At 38.9% G+C, this 21810-nt stretch overlaps 1 protein-coding gene across 4 annotated transcripts; it reads right to left on the reverse strand.

Annotated features, from left to right (window-relative positions):
• Positions 1-213: 213 nt before the first annotated feature.
• NDC1 (NDC1 transmembrane nucleoporin) lies at positions 214-21753 on the reverse strand. Of its 4 annotated transcripts, none has more exons than XM_063297977.1 (18): positions 21713-21753; positions 18195-18315; positions 17662-17763; positions 17107-17281; positions 16275-16413; positions 13496-13604; positions 12371-12422; positions 11628-11760; positions 11260-11352; positions 10831-10912; positions 9891-10049; positions 7552-7809; positions 7325-7443; positions 6305-6355; positions 5905-5968; positions 2303-2403; positions 1055-1215; positions 214-509 (listed from the first exon to the last, which is right to left on the reverse strand). In XM_063297977.1, exons 1-18 carry the CDS (start codon positions 21713-21715, stop codon positions 446-448), a joined length of 1986 nt encoding a protein of 661 aa, XP_063154047.1. In that variant the 5' UTR covers positions 21716-21753; the 3' UTR covers positions 214-445. The 4 variants fall into 4 exon arrangements, with proteins under 4 accessions (XP_063154047.1, XP_063154046.1, XP_063154045.1 ...); XM_063297976.1 differs by lacking the exon at positions 21713-21753 and adding an exon at positions 20541-20647 and having other exon boundaries at positions 11628-11757; XM_063297975.1 differs by lacking the exon at positions 21713-21753 and adding an exon at positions 20541-20647.
• Positions 21754-21810: the final 57 nt, after the last annotated feature.

Here is a 21810-nt window from a genome sequence, read left to right on the forward strand (position 1 = left end):
ACACACAGAGCTTTAGATTCCAATGTATTTTCTGTGCTTTTAACTGACTGTACCCCATCTTCCTTATGCTGGTCCTTGACCGTAATAAAGATTTGATCTGCTGATTTGTCAACAGTTACCAACACCAAGTAAATCATAGAAGACCAAGAGCTTCAAGAGGTATATTAAAGCAGCCCACATATAAATCATATCATTCAATTAGTCCAAAGTGTATTTAGTTTAAATATCATTTTATTATATAAAATATCAGAGTAAAACAATCCAAGTTTCAAAAATACATGTATATGTATTTCAAAATACATATACATCAACTTATGAGTTGCCAAAAAGAAAACAAGTACATATCTGAGAAGCCAATAAGATCAAGTTACTTTAACTTCGTTTTGATCTGTGGTTGTTGGCATCATTACTATCCATGTGCAATAGTATGTGCAATTTGGCATGACTATTCCTTGAACTCCAAGAACTGCTGCAGTCTTTTCTTATGTTCTGAAGATACTTGCACTGCACTAAAAAAGAGATCAAAAAACATATTTTGCAGAACTTGTTCCAAAATACATTCAAATACACACTAGAAAAAGTTCTGACAACCGCCTGGAACATTTGTCTAAATAACTTGGCTGAAGAAGTGGGGTTTGAAATCAGAAAATAAGAAAGCAAATTCAGATCTGAGTTATTTCCTCCAATCCTGACATGACTTTAGTGCTGTTCGGGCATTCATAAAGGCAGAGTACCTGCTTTGCTGTCTCTACCCCAATCTTTGCACATAAAAATCTCAGGCATGTTAAACTGAATGTACTCACCCCAAACTGTTTTGGATAGGTAAAACAGGCTTTGTTGTTGTTGTTGTTGTTTTAATACTTGTTTATTTAATGTAAGAATGCACTACATTTAATTGTTATGATTATATTGTTCAGGCTCAAGGTGGGTGTAGATAGCGTTGCCTCCTCCCATCTTGCACCATAACAACCCAGCAAGGTTTTCATTCATCTATCAGATACTTTAGTACATTAGGAAATGAACACTAATGCAGTTTTAGAGCCTCCAAACTCACTTTAAGTGTTCTCCAAAGGTGGTGGTTATCCGATAGATTGCAGTTTTCACTGATGATCTCAAAGCAAATCGAAGGGTTTTATAGGAAGTGTCCACAAGATTTCCTGAAGTTTTGGGAGGTTTGCTGGAAACATGAGGAAGTTTGAAGTGTTTGTCTATGACCTAGAATGAAGAACAAACCACAAAAGAAACATGTTGGCAACAAAATAAACATGTATAGCACTGCATAAACTTAAATACTAAATGTTCATCAGAAAGTGCCCAAACAGTTCAGAAATTAGAAAGATCAAGGTTCTAAAAACTAACCAACATAATCCAATTCTGAACAATATTTCCTTTATGAGAAGATGACTGGGTTTACCCACTGTGTTAAGCCATGTTTAACAATGGTTTACTGAATAAGCCAGTTAACATTTGTCCATGCTAAGCCATAAACCATAGCCTACAAACAATAACTACTAACCAATCATGATTTATGAATCACAAAGGCTAGGCTCACACATCTACTAAGCCAACATTTAATGAACCACGTGATCCCTCACTGCAACATGCAGTCATGGGGAAAATCATGTCCCTAAAAATCACTAAGGTGATACAACTTTAGTAATTTTCTCAGTAGTTGTTTGAATGGACTTAGGTATTTTTGCCTGTGCAAGTTCTTTCCATGTCTTCTCCAATGCAAACTGACTGTGGCAAGCCCTAAATGATGGAAATGCTACTATCTTCTGGTTAATAAAAGAGAATCAACTGTAGAGGCTAAGCCCAATGAGGAATAGAACGTTTTGTCAATCAAGATACTGTTCTGAACAATACTGTTTAAAGAACTGATTCACTTCAAAAGAGTGAAGTTCTTAAACAAAGCAGACTGGAGCACAGGTGCTAGAGCTTGTGCAGTGCTTTGCATTCAAAAGCAAAAAAAAAATTGCCTCAGAAAGCATGAGGGCAGGATGAGAACACTTGTCTGTAGCTTCTTAAATCAAATATGAATTCTCCAGGGGTCATACAATAGTTGCAGCCATGTGATCCCAAGAAAAGACACAGCCGTTTTAAGGGGCTGCAGAACGAGTGCTACATTCATACCCCGGCTTGCTCTTTGAAGCACCTTTTTGAATCTAGTCTAACCTATCCTCTCTTTAACCATAGGAAAAACATTTGATAGTCTTTAAAAAAAAACAGCAATTTTTTTTCTAGTCACTAGTATGTTACAGCCTCATACTTCTTTTCTGTGAAAAAAATTAGGGCTCCTTACCTCCTGAAGAGTTAGCAAAGCATTTAGAATTGCTGGCAGTGTTGTCTGAACAACACCGTATCTATCTTCAGTAAATGAAGCTGCTACAAGATGCGATAAACCTTCAAAAAGAGTAATTTTTAATTCCAGCATGTTCATTGTCATGAAATTCAAGATTGCAATGCTTTTTCATGGGACTCTGAATTTACAAAAGCTTAGTTTTGGCTTTCACCATTCTCCCCTTCCCACAATCTAAAGCCATCCTTCCCTTAACTTGGACAGCCTCTGGATACATAAATCTCAACTCTCTGAATTTCCCAGCCAACGTGGCCATTGCTGAGAATTCTGGGAGTTGAAGTGCAGACTAAGAAGAAACATTTCAAATACTTTAACACATCAATATGCTCAGAATAAGCACAGCAGGGTGTAGTGGTATCATGCCCAAACTACAGATGATGTCCCTCCTCTGTAACCCCAGGAAAACTAACAGTACTCTCCTTGGGACTCCAGAGAGCAGAGATAAGGCAGCTCAGTGGACTTTCTCTTTCCCCAAAGGCTAAAAGTTTGGTCCTCAACCTGTGGAAGAAGCTGGAGCCCAACTCTGTCAAACCCCAACCAAAAAAGGACCTCCAGCCCTGTTCTTGAAACTGATAAGAGAATTTGAATCAGCACTGTAGACTCTTCCTTTAACCCAAACCTACATAGAGGCAGAGGCCACTGCCATGAGGTGCTGAGACCCTTCCCTTCCTCAAGCTTATCTGGACTGCCATCAAGCACAGTCTGGCATAGCTGCCAGCATGGAGTCCTCCAGCTGAATGCTCCACCCTAATACCCTTTAAAAAGGACCCCGGTCTTGCATCTACCCATAAAATCTGACCAGAAGCCAAGGTAAGTGGTGAGGATGATAGACATCTGGGATCTGCAAGAGCAGCTCAACAGGTGGAGAAGGCCAGCAGCCACCTATGAGATCAACTACAGCACCTACAGCACTCAAGCAGACACAGCTGCCTACGGCAGGCAAGCAGCAGATGTCCAACCATAAGAAGCAGGCAGAAGTTCCAGATTCTTGGCTGCCCCACCTCCAAAGAAAGCAAGATTCTTTCAGGGCTTCTTTACTAACATTTACTGAAAGTGATTAAGATAAAGTTACAGAAATCTTAACAACTCAACTCTTTCCCACCTTCAGAATTCAATTTATATCCAGGTTCCTAAGGCAGAAATTTTCTCAGTCTCTTGTTCAAGCCTTTTTTGAGAACTGGTGCGGCAGCTATTTTCTTCACTAATAATGGAGAACTCTCTGCCTGGTTAGAATGTAATCTCTCCAAAACCTAAACACAATCTTCACAACCCCCCAAAAAGGGATAAGTAAGATTAGCCCCGCCAAGTATGAGCTAAAGCCCAAGGTCTGGGCAGACAGGCTAGTTGCTGGGAAAGACAGGATCTGAAGAAAAGCTAAACCCAGGAGACCACGGCTACCTCCTGTCTCCAGGCCCCACAAGGGTCTAACCCAGCTTATAAAAAGCTGACCTGTGAAACGGTAACAGAAAAAAGCATTGCAACCTCTCAATAAAAATCCCAATTGTACGGTTAGGCCCTTCAGTTTTGTGTGTTTCTGTGTGTACATGTACACATATCTTAAAAAGCCATTCAAAGATGAACCTGTGACATTCAGCTAGTAAAAATCAGAGCAAGTAACAGATATATGGCTCTTGCAAGATGATGCTGTCAAGGTAATGCACGCTATATGCCAGCAAATTTGGAAAACACAAGAATGGCCATCAGATTGGAAAAAATCAACTTATATCCCCATACCAAAAAAGGGAAACACTAAAGAATGTTCAAACTATCGAACAGTGGCACTCATTTCACATGCCAGTAAGGTAATGCTCAAGATCCTGCAAGGTAGACTTCAGCAGTTCATGGAGCAAGAATTGCCAGATGTACAAGCTGGGTTTAGAAAAGGCAGAGGAACTAGGGACCAAATTGCCAATACCCGCTGGATCATGGAAAAAGCCAGGGAGTTTCAGAAAAACATCTATTTCTGTTTTATTGACTATTCTAAAGCCTTTGACTGTGTGGACCATAACAAATTGTGGCAAGTTCTTAGCGGTATGGGGATACCAAGTCATCTTGTCTGCCTCCTGAAGAATCTGTATAGCGACCAAGTAGCAACAGTAAGAACAGACCACGGAACAACGGACTGGTTTAAGATTGGGAAAGGAGTACGGCAGGGCTGTATACTCTCACCCTACCTATTCAACTTGTACGCAGAACACATCATGCGACATGCTGGGCTTGAGGAATCCAAGGCTGGAGTTAAAATCTCTGGAAGAAACATTAACAATCTCAGATATGCAGATGATACCACTTTGATGGCTGAAAGCAAAGAGGAACTGAGGAGCCTTATGATGAAGGTGAAAGAAGAAAGTGCAAAAGCTGGCTTGCAGCTAAACCTCAAAAAAACCAAGATTATGGCAACCAGCTTGATTGATAACTGGCAAATAGAGGGAGAAAATGTAGAAGCAGTGAAAGACTTTGTATTTCTAGGTGTGAAGATTACTGCAGATGCTGACTGCAGCCAGGAAATCAGAAGACGCTTAATCCTTGGGAGAAGAGCAATGACAAATCTCGATAAAATAGTTAAGAGCAGAGACATCACACTGACAACAAAGGCCCGCATAGTTAAAGCAATGGTGTTCCCCGTAGTAACATATGGCTGCGAGAGCTGGACCATAAGGAAGGCTGAGAGAAGGAAGATCGATGCTTTTGAACTGTGGTGTTGGAGGAAAATTCTGAGAGTGCCTTGGACTGCCAGAAGATCAAACTAGTCCATCCTCCAGGAAATAAAGCCAGATTGCTCACTTGAGGGAATGGTATTAAAGGCAAAAATGAAATACTTTGGCCACATAATGAGAAGACAGGACACCCTGGAGAAGATGCTGATGCTAGGGAGAGTGGAAGGCAAAAGGAAGAGGGGCCGACCAAGGGCAAGGTGGATGGATGATATTCTAGAGGTGACGGACTCGTCCCTGGGGGACCTGGGGATGTTGACGACTGACAGGAAGCTCTGGCGTGGGCTGGTCCATGAAGTCACGAAGAGTCGGAAGCGACTAAACGAATAAACAACAAAACAGATATATGGCAACAAGAGTTACTTATTTGGGAGCAATTTCAGATACAAAGAGATTATTTCTGTTATTTTCTGTTTGGTTTTTTTGGGGGGGGATCTTCTGTTTAGGGGTGGGGGGTTTTGGTGGTTCATTAACTTTTCAGTATTTCATTGTTTGTTTCACTGTTCGCTTTTTCTTTTTCTTTTTTTTTTTGTTTATTTTTTTGTAATCTTGTTTTGAAATATAATACAATGGGGGGGAGGCTGTGCAGTGCTTTGCATTCAAAGGCAAAAAAAAGTTTCTTCAGAAAGCATGAGGGCAGGAAGAGAGCACTTGGCTGCAGCTCCTTAAATCAAATACGAATTCTCCAGGGATCCTACAATAGCTGCAGCTATGTGATCCCAAGAAAAGACAACCGCCCAGAGTCCCTCTTTTGGGAGAGATGGGCGGTGACAAAATTTGATAAATAAAATAAAAGACACAGCTCTTTTAAGGGGTATTTAAAAAGCTTACCTTCCAAAGCCCAAATATGCATTTGGGTATCAGAAAACAGCACTTGGACTGAGGCTTCAGGATGCTGAAGAGTAAAATGTTTTGCAAGTTAATCAATGAAGTTAGTAGCAGGTTTTAAATGCTAAGAGCAAATTTAATTACCAAGAGCTCTACTTAATGTGTTAATTAATAGTTTCGGTGATCAACTGATTATTCCTCATTTTCCTGCAAAACAAGTAGCTGATAAGTTAAGTCAATTGTTAAAATTGAAATCAGTAGTTAAAAATCAAGTTTCCATAGTACCATTTCAAAAATCATTGTATGAAATTCTAGTTTAAGGATTAAAAAAAAATAAAAAGCAGTAACAAGAATTCTTGCCATCCAAACAAGACCAATCACCGAGTTACACATGTAGTCTCACCTTGCTGAAAAAATACATTATCAGGACTCGTTTTGACAGGAAATGTTTGATCTGGAAGAAGAAGAAATCTCTGAAGAGCCGAAGAACATACAAAGTAGTTCAGAATAATATGTAATTCCATTTTAAGTTTTAACCAAAGCTTTTATGCTATACTGGGGTAGACAAAAGGGAGCACATTTGGAATTATAAGAATATATACTGGATACACTCATAAAATTATTGCCTTAGGAGATGTGCCTATTCTAAAAATTGCTGCCCTGAGGGGCATGGTCAACTAAAAAATACCTATTTACCAAAACATAAGCTGGCTCCCTGGGTTCTCTACCACCCCAGCAGGAGCTGCAGATAAACCTGATGCTACCAGTTGTGTTCCACAACATGCCCACCTTTAATTAAAGCAATCTATGTAAAATACCAGTTGGGACAAGGAGCCTTCTGAGCACTAAGAGAGGTATCTGGGTGTCTGGAGACACCAGTTCGTTTTATCCTGAGCTGGTACCCCCGTCTTAAAATGATTGGAATGAACCCTTCATATGTAAAAAAGAAATGTACAATATAGGTGATCCTTGCTTAATGACCACTCATTCAGCGACCATTCAAACTTACAATGATGCTAAACAAGTGGTACTTATGACTAGTCCTCGAAGTTCCGGCTTTGCGGCATCCCCGGGATCGCAATCCAGGCACTCGGCGACTGGTTCACAATTACGACATCGCAGCGTCCCGTACTCATGCGATCACCATTTGCAATCTTCACTGCTGGCTTCCCACGAGCAAAGTCAATGGGGAAGCCAGCAAGAGATTGCAAATGGTGACCATGTGACATCACACTTAATGACGTTGCAGGATTCGCTTAACGCAGGCAACTGGAATCACTAAATGGTGTGGTCACGTGACATTGCACTTTATGATGTCACTTAGCAACAGAAATTCCAGTCACAATTACTGTTGTTAACCAAGGACTACCTGTAGAGAAAACATGCCATGCAGATAAATGTATTGCTTGATTCATGGTAATACCTGCTCTTTCTTGTTCTGTAACCATATATAGAAAGAACCTGGCTGTGCTGCTTCCTTAGCATCTTTTGCAACCACCATCACTGGGTGAGGTTCATCAGGAAAGCCTGTCAATTGTAGATCTGTAAGAGAAATCCATCCCATTTTTTAAAAGCTATTTTTTTTAAAGTTCCTTGATAATTATCTTACTGAACTACCAAGCTCAAAATTGACAGAATAATATTTCCTACCTGAACTTGATGTCCATAGTTTTGGTCCTCTTCTCATAATATGGGGACTTTGGACAGATCCATGCCAAGGAGAGTTTAACTCCAGCAGTCCAGGCTTATGACCCAAAAGGGAAGTATTAAAAGGCGATCCTAAATTGCTTCCAAGATCAGATGCAGGTGATGTTTTTAAGGGCAACAGAGACGATTTAACCAGGGAATGCATATGGGCTCGAGGAAATATGCTGGTCCTTGGCGTCTGAAATGAGCTTTCTTCGGGAGCTGCTCCAAGCAAGGAATCATATTTTAAAAAGCTACATTCAGGATGCCTTGTACCAACAAGTAAGTGGCAGCTGCTAATTTAGATGCAGCAAAAAACTGAGTTAATTCTTTTTGTACTTGTATAAAATGCAAAAGAAAATTATTAATACAATTTCCACTAAGAAAAGCAACACTGTTGAGCTCTGAAGTGGCATTACTAAATAGATATTAACACTATATTAACACTTTGTTCTTCTCAGAATGGACTTGATGAAACAAATGATTTTTTAAAAAATATTTTACTACTATTAGATACTTTGCTTTTCCAAATTCAAATCTTGAAACAGACTGTGGAAGTAATTTAGACATGTACACGCATATGATTTTATAGCAGCTGAAGTGATGATTTATTATTAAATAGTACTGCAGTAACGACAACATTTACAAAGACAGAAAATGGGAGAGTGGCTAACTATATTGTGGTTGGCTTAGCATGATGTCTAAACCCAGCCACTGTGGTTTATAAATCATAATTTATATTCTTCAACAAGCCATGGCTAACACAAACCATGACTTATGGAAGGATGTAAATCCAATAATGAATCTCCAAGTTACACCTGAAGAATTTGTTGATTCTTTTGATCACGAGTAATGGCTCATAATATAGATAGTACTGAGGGTATAGGATAGAAATGAACAGGATTTAAAAGATCAAAGTAGCTACTAGCCTTACAGTCTTCTTGAGATCTTTGAAGGTTATCTTATGATGTTACCAGAAGAGACAGGGCCCATTTATTTCAGGGTTTTGAGAGTAAAAATGAGAGTGTGAAACTACTCCCATTTCTACTCTTACCCCCAAAATCTACAAAAGTGGCCCAACATATTTGTCTCTGAGCTGACAATCGGAGCTATTGGGGGCACTTAATAGGAATAGAAATAGTTTGCCTCCCAAGGGTGTTCTATTCTCAAATATGGGGGGGAAAAAAATCCAAAAAGCTAAAAAAAAGAATAGCTGGAATTTAGACCACTTGCTGGCAAATGTCAGCAGTGGAATCTCAGAGAACTGCAAACGTGATGCTGAGGAGCCATATGTGGACTGCAAGCTACAGGTGGCCCACATATAGGATACAAATTAAACATCCACTCCTCTGAGTTACTTTATCCTTTAATCACACTTGCCATGGTTATCCTTGCTGACAGTGGCTGAATAAACACAATGTATTAGGACACAGACCACAGCAATGTACATCAGTCATGTAATGTCATTGCACAAGTGAGGTAAACAATATATTTTGTGTCATTTGCAGGATAATATCATTAGAAGTAAATCCATACAAATACCATAATTTATAATTAATGTGATTATTCTACAGTCATGTAGTTGTGAATTTTCTCCTGTCACGTAACAAAATTATGATGGGTAACCATTTTTGAGGTCTCTGGGACCTGCACACAAGGCTTCCAAAGGTGACAGATCCCCAACTAGGACTTCGGGTTGGGCATTAATTAAGAATTACAGAAAATAAGGCCTAGTACACAAAACCCAAAGCAAACCAACTATAATATAACTTAGTGAGATCTTGCAACCAGCTTATGGGAAAACACTGACGTAACACAAGTAAAGTGTGGAGCACAGATATATATGCTCAGCCATATTCTTAGAATTTCCCAATTCTTTTTCACTGCACATGGAACAGTATATGTTTGATATGTTTTCATTATGGGAAAATGCCAATGAAACTATGGCAAGAAATAATATCTGAAACAATTCATTAGCATGTTGCTTGTTATTAGACAAAAAAAAAGTTTAAATGCCAGTGAAAGAGAAACCCACACTGCCCTTTTTCTCACACTTTCATAAATGCAACATTAGTATGCTAGCCTACACTTTTCTTAATGCAGTTCTTTCCCTTTTGACAGACTTGGTGTGATTTAAAGGCTCAAAAAATGCATGGCTACCAGATTTTGACTGCGCAGATCTGGATGACCACTAGATGGCAGCAAACAGGCAGATTTTCTCTACCTCTTTGCTGCCACCTAGCAATCATCCAGATTTTTGCAACTTAGATTTGGCAGCCCTAGGATTAAACGTTGTCCATTACCTGGAGAACTGAAGGACTGTGTCAAGTCTCCTGCAGACGGCTGTTTCAATCTTCCATTTGCAGCTGCAATCTCTTGCTGGATTACCAGCTTTTGTGTCAGATCACTTAGAAGGTTTAAACACTCCCCACAAATTGAAGTCCAGTTGTATGGATGTCCACCTGTCAGAGACACACAGAATGTCAATGAGGACCTATCTCAATAACCTAAATAGTCCCTTCCACTCTGATTTTATGAAAACAGATTGAGAGAAAAAAGAAAACCAGGTATTTGACAACGGAACATATTTTAGTAAATAGTGCTAATAGAAATAACCATTTCCTTAGGTTGCAAGAGCATCAATCAACAATGTGAGCTAAATACCATTTTCTAATCTAATATACACAACCAGACAAAGTTTAATGGAGCAATATATAAATTATATATATATTATGTATAAATATATTAAATATAAATATAAACTTTTAATCAAGATTCTATTGCAGCTAAACTGTTAAGGTTATCAGAATCAAGCCTACACATACTGGAATGTCAGAAGGTGTCATCCTAGCTATCATATATGGCTGTATTGACCAACAACAATTTAGGAAAAATGTGCAAGGTGAGTCATTATTCTAGCTGCATGTTCTGTTTTACACCTGTCTACATTCACTTATGGACAAAGTACTAATAATTTTATTTTTAAGTCTTAAGATAGTTTCTTGTCCTGTTTTGTACAGTCCTGACTGTAAATCACTTTGAATTCCCAGAAATAGGCTGTCTATAAAAATCTGTATAGGTAAATTTTATAAATAAATATCCATAATAAAAAAGTAAAGTTATGTCACCCACGCATCTAAAAATCAAATGCAAACAAAGCTCTCCTCAAATGAAATCAATTCACTTGTTACTTTGTATTACCTCCCTTCTCATTTAACAAAACATCAGTAATTTTTCAAGTACCTGGTTGGCTGAGGCTAAAGACCTCTTGACGTCGCACAGAAGAATACTGAGAAAGAAACATCAGGTCCTGTAAAGCCAAAAACTGCAGAGAAAAAGTGTTTAGAAATATTGCCAAGCTGGCTTAATCTGTTTTCTAATTTCCAGAGTTAACATATAATCATGCAAAGTTTCTCTAAGAATCAAAAAACATGGTTGGGTTCACAAATTGAATTAAAGCATAACATAGTTTGCTTGGTTTTCACAATACACAAGGTACCAATCTAGCCTCTGTAAGTAAGAACAGGGTGACTTACAGCTAACTTGTGATTTTGACATGTCAACCAGTAATAAAAACTAGGTTTTGTTGCCTGATTCTTTTTGTATTATTTCTATCATAATCATACAGTAATCATACTGACTGGCAGCCTCCACATCCAACCAAACCCGTACCTTTAAAAGGGGTGGAGGGTTACTGTTTAAGATTTTAGGTAAACACTGGTCTGCTTCTTCTGCAAAAGTTGGCTGGACAGGAAAGTGATGTGCCTGAAAATAAAACACACAGACTGTGGCTGCAGCAAGGGTAAGATACTGTCTTTTATCAGTGTTACTTAAGGCCTAATACTCATTTGCAAGCTTGTCAAAGTATCAAAATGAACAGGCTGACAAGACAGTCCTGATGGGAATGTAAGTTGCTCAATAATGCAATAATGTTGACTTTATTATAACAGACGTTTTATTAAAAAGTGTGTTCTTGAAATGGAAGCTACTTTGAGAGCAGAGATAGTGTGTTTGGGTGGCACAGGGCCTACAGCACCCACCTCAGTCGAAAAAATTCTGAAGAGCAGCCATGCAATGTACCAAGTCATTAGAAGAAAGAGACCACATAACCAGCTGTGGTACAGAAGAGAGAAATCCAGGAGACCAGCCACTGTGTCTAGAAGAGGATGACTGCTAAAAGGCAAATAAACAAACAAAAGTGAACAGCATAATGGATTTCCTTCCCACCATTTTATTTGTGTGATATGAACATTATAGCAATATATCAAAAGCACAACTTTTTGAATCCTAAACACAGTAAGTTATGTATGTTAGGTAAGTGAAAAGAAATTATAATTGAACTAATATTCTAAGATACGTTTTGAGTAAGTTTTGCTGATGATTGCTCAATATATTGTTATATTGTTGATATCATCAACAACATTTTAGAATATGTACATGCTGTTTTTTAGGAAAATCTTTCTAAGCAATTTACTTATTAAACTTATCAAATAAATGTTTCACAAAAGTAGTTTGCATCCCCACTGGGGTCATGCTGTCACCTGCAAATGTGTGTCCCCTGAAACCAATGAACAGAATCCTTTGCTTTACACACACATTCTGGGAATAGGATCCCTACTTGGAAGCACCAGGTCCTCACTGACAAAACATATTCAAAAAGCTAACTTTATCCTGCATTTCATCACAACCTGTGACATTAACTGGAAGCATTTATATTGCTTTTTATACTTTACAGAGAAGGGAGAATGCAATTCAAAATAAATACATGTTTACAGGTACTAACCTATCAGCACGAAGGTTCATTGTGGTCATTATCCATGCCCTTGGAATATAACCTGAGAACAATCAAGAGGTAACATCACAGGGATATATTATTTGGTAAAGAATGCAGGTCTTCCAGCAAAAAATTATACTGCCAACTGCCAATACAAAACCCAAAAGAGTTTGTTCTTTAATATACTGGATTGGATCCAAATTTAGCTAGAATAATTTGAGTACTATCAACAGGGCTTGGTTAGTTATGATAAATGCGTTCCACTGATTTCAAAGCCTGATTATGTCAAGATCGCAACCCAATTTAAGTACCTTCTTAATGTATAGACTGTTCCACGTCTAGAGAATTGAATCTGAACCCCATAGAGAAAGACACATCTTGCTGCTTTGACACCTTAAGGGTGCTACTAGTACTATGGAAAAGCACAGAGAAGTACTAGCATGGAAGGGACAGGAGAGCGATCCTGGTTTCTCTGAGTGGCTTCAGACCACAGTTTATACACAGGCTTTACATTACTCCCAACACAAAGGGAACTATTTCTTGCATCTTGTAGCAAAACATGTTTTTCTGTGCTCTAGTGACTCAGACTTCTGAAGTCATGGTAATGGGCCTCATCTGGTTAAGCGCTGCTGAAAACGAGCTGCTCTACTTGGCCTAAATAATATCACAAGAAAGAACAGTCTTGTTATATTCCCCCAAATGGCCAGTTTTTCTAGGCAGCCAGAATGGTATAATGGTTAAGGTGTCAGACAGACTTGGGAGACCAAGACTCAAGTCCATTCTCAGTCACTAGTCCTCACTAGTCACTCTCCCTCTCCGACTTATCTCAGAGGGCTGCAGTTGTGAGGAAAAATGGGAGTGTTATGTACATAGCCTTGAGCTTCTGGAAGAGGGCAGGATATACAGTAAATGCAATAAATAGGTAATGCAGCAGGGCTCCCCCCTTTTTATATGGGCCAAATGGATGCCCAGAAAAAAAAAAAAGAGAAACAATTGCAATAATTGCCCTCCCATTGATCCCAGAACCAAATAATCAGAAGTTGGATTCATCTGGCCTTAAAACCAACCCAGTGCCTCACCTCTCTCTATTGTTTTGCAGAATAGGGGAGGAGGGGATGGAGAGGGGACTCTTACCAAAGAAGTAATAAGCAGCACAGAAGTTCCTAACCATATAAAGTGACTCCATGCAACTGTGCTTTGCCAGTAGTGGAAGGGATCTTCTGAAGCGCAGATACTTGTATTGCTGAAAAATTATATGCATATGTTTCTGAATGGAGTAGCATATTTAATGTGAAGAATTATTCATGCTTTAAATTAGACAGTTTTCCAAATCCTGCAACATTACAGGAGCTTGCCTGGTAAAGCCTCAGGTTAAAGTTTTATTTCTTTCTACTTTAGTACAGTAAAATGTTTATTATCTGCAATGAAACAGAGTTAATTCCAAACTGCAATCAAAATGTAACTATAAAAGGAAATAGCATGGGCATCCGTAGGAATTTGGGGAGGAAGAGGGGAAAGTTGCAATACAAGGTAGGACTCTAATTTGTGTACCGCAACTACCCATCAATATGCTTTTTATGGGTGCTTTATTGCTTTGTGACATGCTCCATGACAGGAACACAGTACAACCAAGGATGCATTGGATAGGTTTTGACAAAGTCAATTTTTTCATACATTTGGCAATTTGACAGTAAAAAAAAAAGGGGGGGTTCCATGCTCCACAATAGGAAGATAGGAAGCTGAAGCTCTACAGCTAAGCTAAAATCTTCCCTTCATCTTAGAAACAAAAGGTGTATTTTGCAGACAGCAGCATCTTTTGCAGTGGAAATATCAGCTATATTTGTCCCAGTTTAGAGCTCACTTCTGTCCCATATTGTTGATCAGCCACTTTTCTCAACTACATAAAAGCAACTTTTCTGAATTTTATACTGCACCAACATTCTTGGAACTGTATGTTAATTCCTGGAGCTGCAGACCACATGTCTGGTTCCGCACTTAATAAAAGAAGAGCCTGATCGTATCAGGTAACAGATCTACTATTTCCGGTATTTTTGGTGACTCAGCAGTCTACATAGCAGGTCTTCTGAAACAGATACACCTGAGCTTGAGAAATCAGAATACTGGTCCTTTTTCAATGGGTAAACCATTTCCACAGTGTGTAAAATCCACAAGGGTTGAAATTCAAGGAAGCTGTTCAAGATCTAAAAGTTTCTCATATAAGTCACAGACTAAGTAAAGGAAAACAAATACACTTAATCCAGGTTAGATAAAATGGTTCCTCATCAGCGAAGAAGTTGCTAATGACCTGGTGTCATGTTCACTGTTTCAATGTATCTTAAACATTGTAACGTTTCCCATGCCATGGTGCTGACGTGTGTTTCTGTTCGGGAGGGAGCTGCTGTGAGACCTTGTACCAAGCTCTGTATGTGGAATCAGGGGAATGGAATGTGTTTGGGTTATTTTCTCTGTTCAAGGACTTTTCCCGCAGACCATCAGGAACCGTTAGGAGCACCCGTGGATATGGACTGGAGAAGATTCAAAGGGGGAGGGATTTCATTTTCACCGAGGGTTCTTAGTTTGAATTTGCCCGTGCTTTTAGTATTCTCAGCTTTCTTTGTGATCCTGCATGCTGTTCTTTATTAAATCAGATATCCTTGAACTTCTGCCTGTGAGTCTGATGATACTTTAGAATAGGCAATCATAACACCTGGAACATCATTACAGAGGGAAAATAAATATATCAAATAAATAAATGCTCTTGCTAACTATACACAACTGCATAATGCTCTTGTTCTAACCTGACGTGTACCTCTAGGCACTACTCCCTAGGTAACACACAAGATTTTGCTAACTTCATAACAAAAAACTTTACAATATATGAATAAAGTTAGCGTAACAATTTTATTGTTGTCTTAAGGTTACAGCTGTTTTATACTTGCTTTTTGGTCACTGCATAGAGACTTAATTGGAGCAGCTTATAAATAATAGGCTTAAATCCACTGTAGTATTATTGATTATAAAAACAGGCAACTTATATATTTCTATAATTTGTTTTTTATTATAGTGGACAGAAATATATAGAATTGTGGTAGGAAGGAAGTAATTTAAATGGGTGTTGTTTTAAGGGGGAGGGATGATGATTTAGAAATTTATATATAATATCCTTTTTATATAAGGGGAAAGAGCAATTGTATTAGTGATTTATATGTGCTAATGAAGGGACTTATAGAAATAATGTGATCTTTATTTGACAAAGGGTAAGGGTTTGATTATGGAAATTGTATATTCTTGCTGTTGAAAGTTGGAAGTCATCTTTCTATATAATCTTAAAATTCTTTTTTTGGGTGTTTCACACCCTTTTTTAGTTTTTTTCTTTTTCTTTTTGTAGTTCTTTTTCTTTTCTGTAGTTTTTTAACTTCGCTGTAAACTTAATAAAAATTATATAAACAGAAAAAAAAACAATCCTAAGAGGCCAGGCTTTGCAAAAAAGAAAAAGGAGCAGAAAACATAGTTTTGGTTAACAAGGCACACATGTACATAAGCAACTCCTCCAATCCTCAGTAAATTGTGTCTCCCTGCATGCTACATTCCCAGCATTCATCCTAAGAGCTGAAGCACCACAAAAAGCCATTACATGACTTGACTGTGTTTGGTTTGGAGTAATGTATGAATGCATCCTATAAAAGTAACCACAGCATACCTCAGTGGAAGGGTTTATCCATCATGCTAAACCCAAACCTGCATTGGCTTAGCATAATATGTGAATATTGCAGATATTTTTTGAGGAAGACTCCTTCCTGGGCCTATATAGCATCTCCCCAAAGCTGCATCTGACAGTTAAGAATGGCCAGAAAAAGGCCACCATTGCAGATCTAATCTTAGGTCTCCATGCACTTGTACTTTATGCACTTACTTGTATGGCAGGGAATGGGAGGTAGTTCAAATTGTTGACAAGATACCGGAGACTGTAGCTGTAACCCATAAAAGCTCCAAGGAGTAAAAGAAAGAGGTGGTATTCATTCAGGCATGTATGAAGGTTAGCATCAGGCACACTGTAGCAAAACAGCAATTTTAGTTTACTGGTGCACGCAGACACACAGAACTCTATTCTTTGCTTCACCTTTAAAGAGATACTATCTGATTTTGATAAAATGGGAAACATTCTTAAAAAAAAACCTGGTTAGGAGTCTTTCTAATCAATGCTTGGAGCAATGGGAGCGCTCTCCTTTTTTCTAACTTAATCCTACAGAACACTTGTATAGTGGAAGGAGAGAAAAGAGTTTGATGCAAAAGAAAAAAGAGATATTCATTTCTGTACTGATCAGAGTATACCTATTTCAAACAGTAAACCTCTGAGCTGGCAGGGCAAAACAGTCTTCTTTTTAGCACTTCTTAAAGACGTATATGAAATGTTGCTAACTTCCAGATATGCTGAGATCAGAACTCCAGGAATTTCCATTCAATAGAGTTCAAAAACATCTGGAGGTCATGAGATTCGAGAAAGCTGATTTAAACATAAGTTCATTTGTACTTTTGGAAGAGGTAGGAATCCTCTTTTTGTAAAACAATCTCCCTTAGCTTAAAAACAAAACTAAAAAATTTCACATGAGTTCTTTCACACAGCACAAGTGTCTTAGCACTATCTCAGCCATAGTGTGTAAACAGGCCCATCGTAAAATTTTTGGTAATGCTGTTTTTATTCATTTTTACATGTTATGTATTAATAGAAAGCTCTAGTACTGTACCTTTCTGTAGCTGTGCAGGGCATAGACAAAAAGAGGAACTGCCCTTTGGTCATAACTGCAGCACACCAAGCCACCAGCATTCCCATCACAGCATGGGCAACTGAATGGATCACCTGCTGCGGGTGGATAATCTTGCCTATTAGGGCTAATCGGGAGCAGTGAATAGACGGCACAACTGCAAAGAAACACAACATTAACCACGTCCTCCTTAAACAACTCCCTTAGGTTTCTCTCATATTATATTATGACATTCCAACCACCACCACTTATTTTAACATTAGACAGTTCTTAATATGAAGGGGAGACCTTCAAACCATCCTGCCCTTCAAAGTACCTTCAGAGAAGTTTTTCAATGATGAAGGCCAGCTTTGTGAGAATTCTTAGACACTGGTGACTCAAGGACAATTAAGAGAAGAGCAAAAAACAGTAACTCAATTTCTCCTTGGATTATAGAATAAAAGAAACTCCAAAATGAAGCCTAAAAGTAGACATATGTTTAAAAAACTAATCAGGATCAAGCTGTGCATCTTATTCAATATGGCTTTCAGTACCCACCTGCATGAAACTGAACATTGAAGACATTTATTACCAGTATCACCACAGACAGCAGTAGTATGCAAAAGATCACATAGGATGTATACAAATCACTGAAAGAATCTGGAACAGAAAAAGTGAATTCCCCTTCAGAAAGGATTATATAGCAGCTACAACTGGAGTAATAGTTTAGGGCCTAAATGTCTGCACAGTGCCCGAAGAGTCTCTAGCACAGTTTTCATCTCAGTGGCCATGTTTGCATGCACAATCCACACAATCCACAGGAGAAACAAAGGGAAAATTTTAGTTGCCTTTCTCTGAATCTTAGCTTTATCTAAGTTTGGCAAAAGCTAAGATTCGGAGAAAGACTGGCTGGGGAATTCTGGGAGTTAAAGTCCACACATCTTAAAGTTCCCAAGGTTGAGAAACACTGCTCTAAGTAGACAAGACTTTTTCAGTTGGCTTTTAACTAACCAGAGGTTATCATAAACCATGATCAGAGATGCGACAATCTGAAATGCTGCATAAGAGTTAGCAAGGGCAGTTGTACATACTTGTGATCCACTGAACAGGATGGAAGAGGTCAATGCTGCTAAAACTGATGAACGCTGCCACACACAGAGGAAGCAATAGCACAGACCAAGCAATGCTTGCTGCTGCTCTCCATCTCAAGATCTAGGAAAAGATTGTATCACAGCACTTTGCTTCCAGACATCAAAACACAAATTACCAAGTAACTTTAGGTCAAACACTTGCAATTCTGATGGATGGGGTGGGTGGAAAAGGATGAAAGTGACTTTTGAAAATAAAAATTCTGGCCACATTTGTATAACATACTAAGTTTTATACCAAGTATGTCACCTAAATCCAGACTTTGAGTCAAGCTGAGGTTACAGCAGAACAACTTAAACAGTTTTCAACTTGAGGTTGTTAGAGGTTAACTCACTCGAACTTTGGGTCCCCAGGTCACCTGATCAAGGGGAATTAGTTTGAAATTAATCCTCCCTCTAACATCCAGGCATGGGGATGGGAGGCAGAAACACACACCAAATGGAGCAGTTTCATCTCATCGTCTTTCTTCAGTTGCTGGGTTTTTTTTAACTCACCTGCAGACAAACTCCCATCCTATCTCCCACCATAGGAAGGATGACCCAGACACTAACCAGGCTTCCATAGTTTTATTTTAATATTTTTTATTTCAATAGAAATAAGAGGAAGCATATTGCGAATTGACTTGGATACTGGCCAAGATGGTTGCTTCCTAGCAAACAAGGGTGACCCTCAGTTTACTCAATCATCTGGTACCTTGTACCATATCAGACTAGATACGGTATGGTGCACGATCACACCCCTAAAGTTCATAAGGAGTGGCATTTTCACTAAAATTCAGAGGCTGTGGAAAAGACGGTGCCTTTATAATCACAAAACATTTCGATCTTGGAAGCCAATGATCTTAAGAGTCTGTCTAGCCAGCATCAAATCATGCAGGAAAAAGAGGGTACATGGAGCCTGAGCCTCTGGTTCGAAAGCTCCATTCACACAGCTGGACATTTAAAATTCCAGTCAGCTGCCAGCCTGGCTAGCACATGGGATTGTTGTCTAAGAAGTTCTCAAAGGCAGGTATGGTTGTCAATCCACAAAAAATCGGTATTTGCCTACCACAAGAAACCCAGGCCAATTGTATGTAAAACAGATTTAACATACTTGACAGCATTTTGTTTAAAAGCCTATCTACTGTAATGAAAAAGATGGGGCAATGGGGCTCACTCCATCAGTTTTGTTGAGATCAGCTACATTTGACTCTTCTTCTCCCCAACCTGTTAGCCTTCAAACTGATCACTGATGCCCTTTATATGTGTATAATTTATTTTAGACAGATCAACCTGTAGGCAGGGATCATTTTGTAGGATATTGTTTTTTAATTATCTTATTAGAGCTGCTCTGGAACTTTTTCAGTTGCAGAACTGAATAATATGTAAGTATGCAAATGTAGTATGATCTTATTGGGGATGAATGGGATAAAAATATAATTAAATATGCTATAATCTTTAGCCTTCAGATTTCCAACTCCTGATGTGTTAGCATTCTCAAAATTCTCAACCAACTTGGCCAAAGATTGGTTGAGACTTCTGGAAGTTGTAGTTCCAAAACTTCTGGATGGCACCAGACTGGGAAAGACTATAGGTTAAGATATTTTCCTTTTAAAGTTATGAGCAGCAGAATCTTCATTTCCAGTGCTTAATTCCCTAAAAAAGAGAAATCTTCCTGCACCAGCAATTCAGCAAAATACCATTAGTATATCCCCTTTTCCTGACAGGATCCTTTTGTTTTTAAAAGCTTGCGGACATAATATACTGGCTGGTTTCATACATAACATAAGCCTAGTGGTAAAGCTATGGCTTATTTTAATTATGGTTTGCTGAATGAAAGGTAATGCTGGGTTCACAGGGAGATACAAAGCCATGTTTTTCAAACGACAATTACTGGATTTACACCACATGTTTACATGCAAAGAAACTGCCTGATGGCTTAGCGTCACATGTGGACCCAGCCACTGACAATTGTTACGGCTCCTTTCTTCGTTAAAACCAGAGGATCTGCCAGTGGCGATTCCAGGATCTTCCATGGGGAAAAAATCTGTCCAGTTTAAGAGAAAATTAAAATCTAAAAAGCATAGCATCTTTACATATTCAGCACTTATGTTGAGTAACTGCAGGCGCGTGTTGGGATAAATCCCCCCAAAACATAATTGCAGATTCTCATGCGAGAAGGCAGGTGTCCTTTGCGCACTTTTGTAAAACGAATTATTCATCACAGTCACGAATATGTTGATAACCGATGTGCACACTTAGTCGTTCTGCACGTTTAATACTGTAACACGAGCGTAGAATTATACGTACACTGAGTTGTTCCCGCGTTGAAACATCTCCCATCGTGCAAAAAGGCAATGCACGGTACCGGTTCCCGGATGTACTCCCAGCAACCACTGCTCTCTTGCCAGTAGTAGGGTAATAGCTTCGGTGACGTTTTTTAAACCCGCCCATAGTAAAGCTGATGGTTTTCGAAAGGTCTTTGATTAAAAAAAAAACCCACAGCAAAAGTGAAAAGTCGTTTTTTCTTCTGTGTGATCAAAAGTCTAATCTACGAATCCCTTTCCGAAAATTTTCAAAAGGGGAGAACGGGGCGAGGAGTGAAAATGTAGCGGAAAAAGGAAGCAAAGCGACCGTACCACAGTGGTGAAAAAAAGTATTTGAGCAGGAATCCGATCAAAGCAGCTAAACAGTGGGTGAAAAATGAAAAACACGTTTTTAAAAACTGGAGGAATAACCTCTATATAGAATTCCTGACCTCTTCACTTGCAAAGTCGGTTGTTTCAAAAATTGAGTGTACGCTTTTTGTTTCCTATGGAGGATGCAAAAGATATACGCATCCTCCTTCATTAATTAATGCTTAATCGGAAGACCTAGAAAGGCTGCAGGATCTGAATATTGCTGCAGCTCATGTTTACTGCAGAATTGCCACTACATTTAAATGGGGTTTGCTTCCCAGTGGGAGCGCACAGGCATATAAGTAAGGGAAGTGAAGTCTCCAGGGTTGTCCCTTGGTCACTTTCCAATTATATCCATGTAGGGTGTTTTGGCAAAAATATGGAAGTGGTTTGCTATCAACTTCTTCCAAGATACTTTTCAACTTCCCAGTCTAGTTCAGTGTTTTCTCAGCCTCAACAACTTTAAAATAGCTGGACTTCAACGCTCAGAATTCCCCATGCTGACTGGGGAATTCTGGGAGTTGAAGTCTAGATATCTTAAAGTTGCTGAGGTTGAGAAACACTGATCTAGCTGATGGTGCTGGGATTGCTGAGTGGCCTCCTATCCAAATTCTACTCAGATCCAACTCTGCTTAACTCCCAGGAACAGCCACGGCTAGCTACATGCTGTCACCCGCATAGCCTATTACAGGCAATGGATTTTCTGTTTTTTCTTTAAGGTTACTTTGCTACCTGAAAGGTTAACATATCCACTATGGCTTAAAATGCCACGGCTTTAAGCTTTATGCCACAAAAAAGATTTACCATTTAAGACAGCCTTCTCTTTGCTGCTCTTCTGATGCTTTGGGTTCCACCTATTCCTGCTGAGCATCATTTGAGCACCTCTGGAGGGTACCAGGCTA

Source organism: Candoia aspera, chromosome 3 (assembly GCF_035149785.1).
Source record: "Candoia aspera isolate rCanAsp1 chromosome 3, rCanAsp1.hap2, whole genome shotgun sequence".
NCBI lineage: Eukaryota > Metazoa > Chordata > Lepidosauria > Squamata > Boidae > Candoia > Candoia aspera.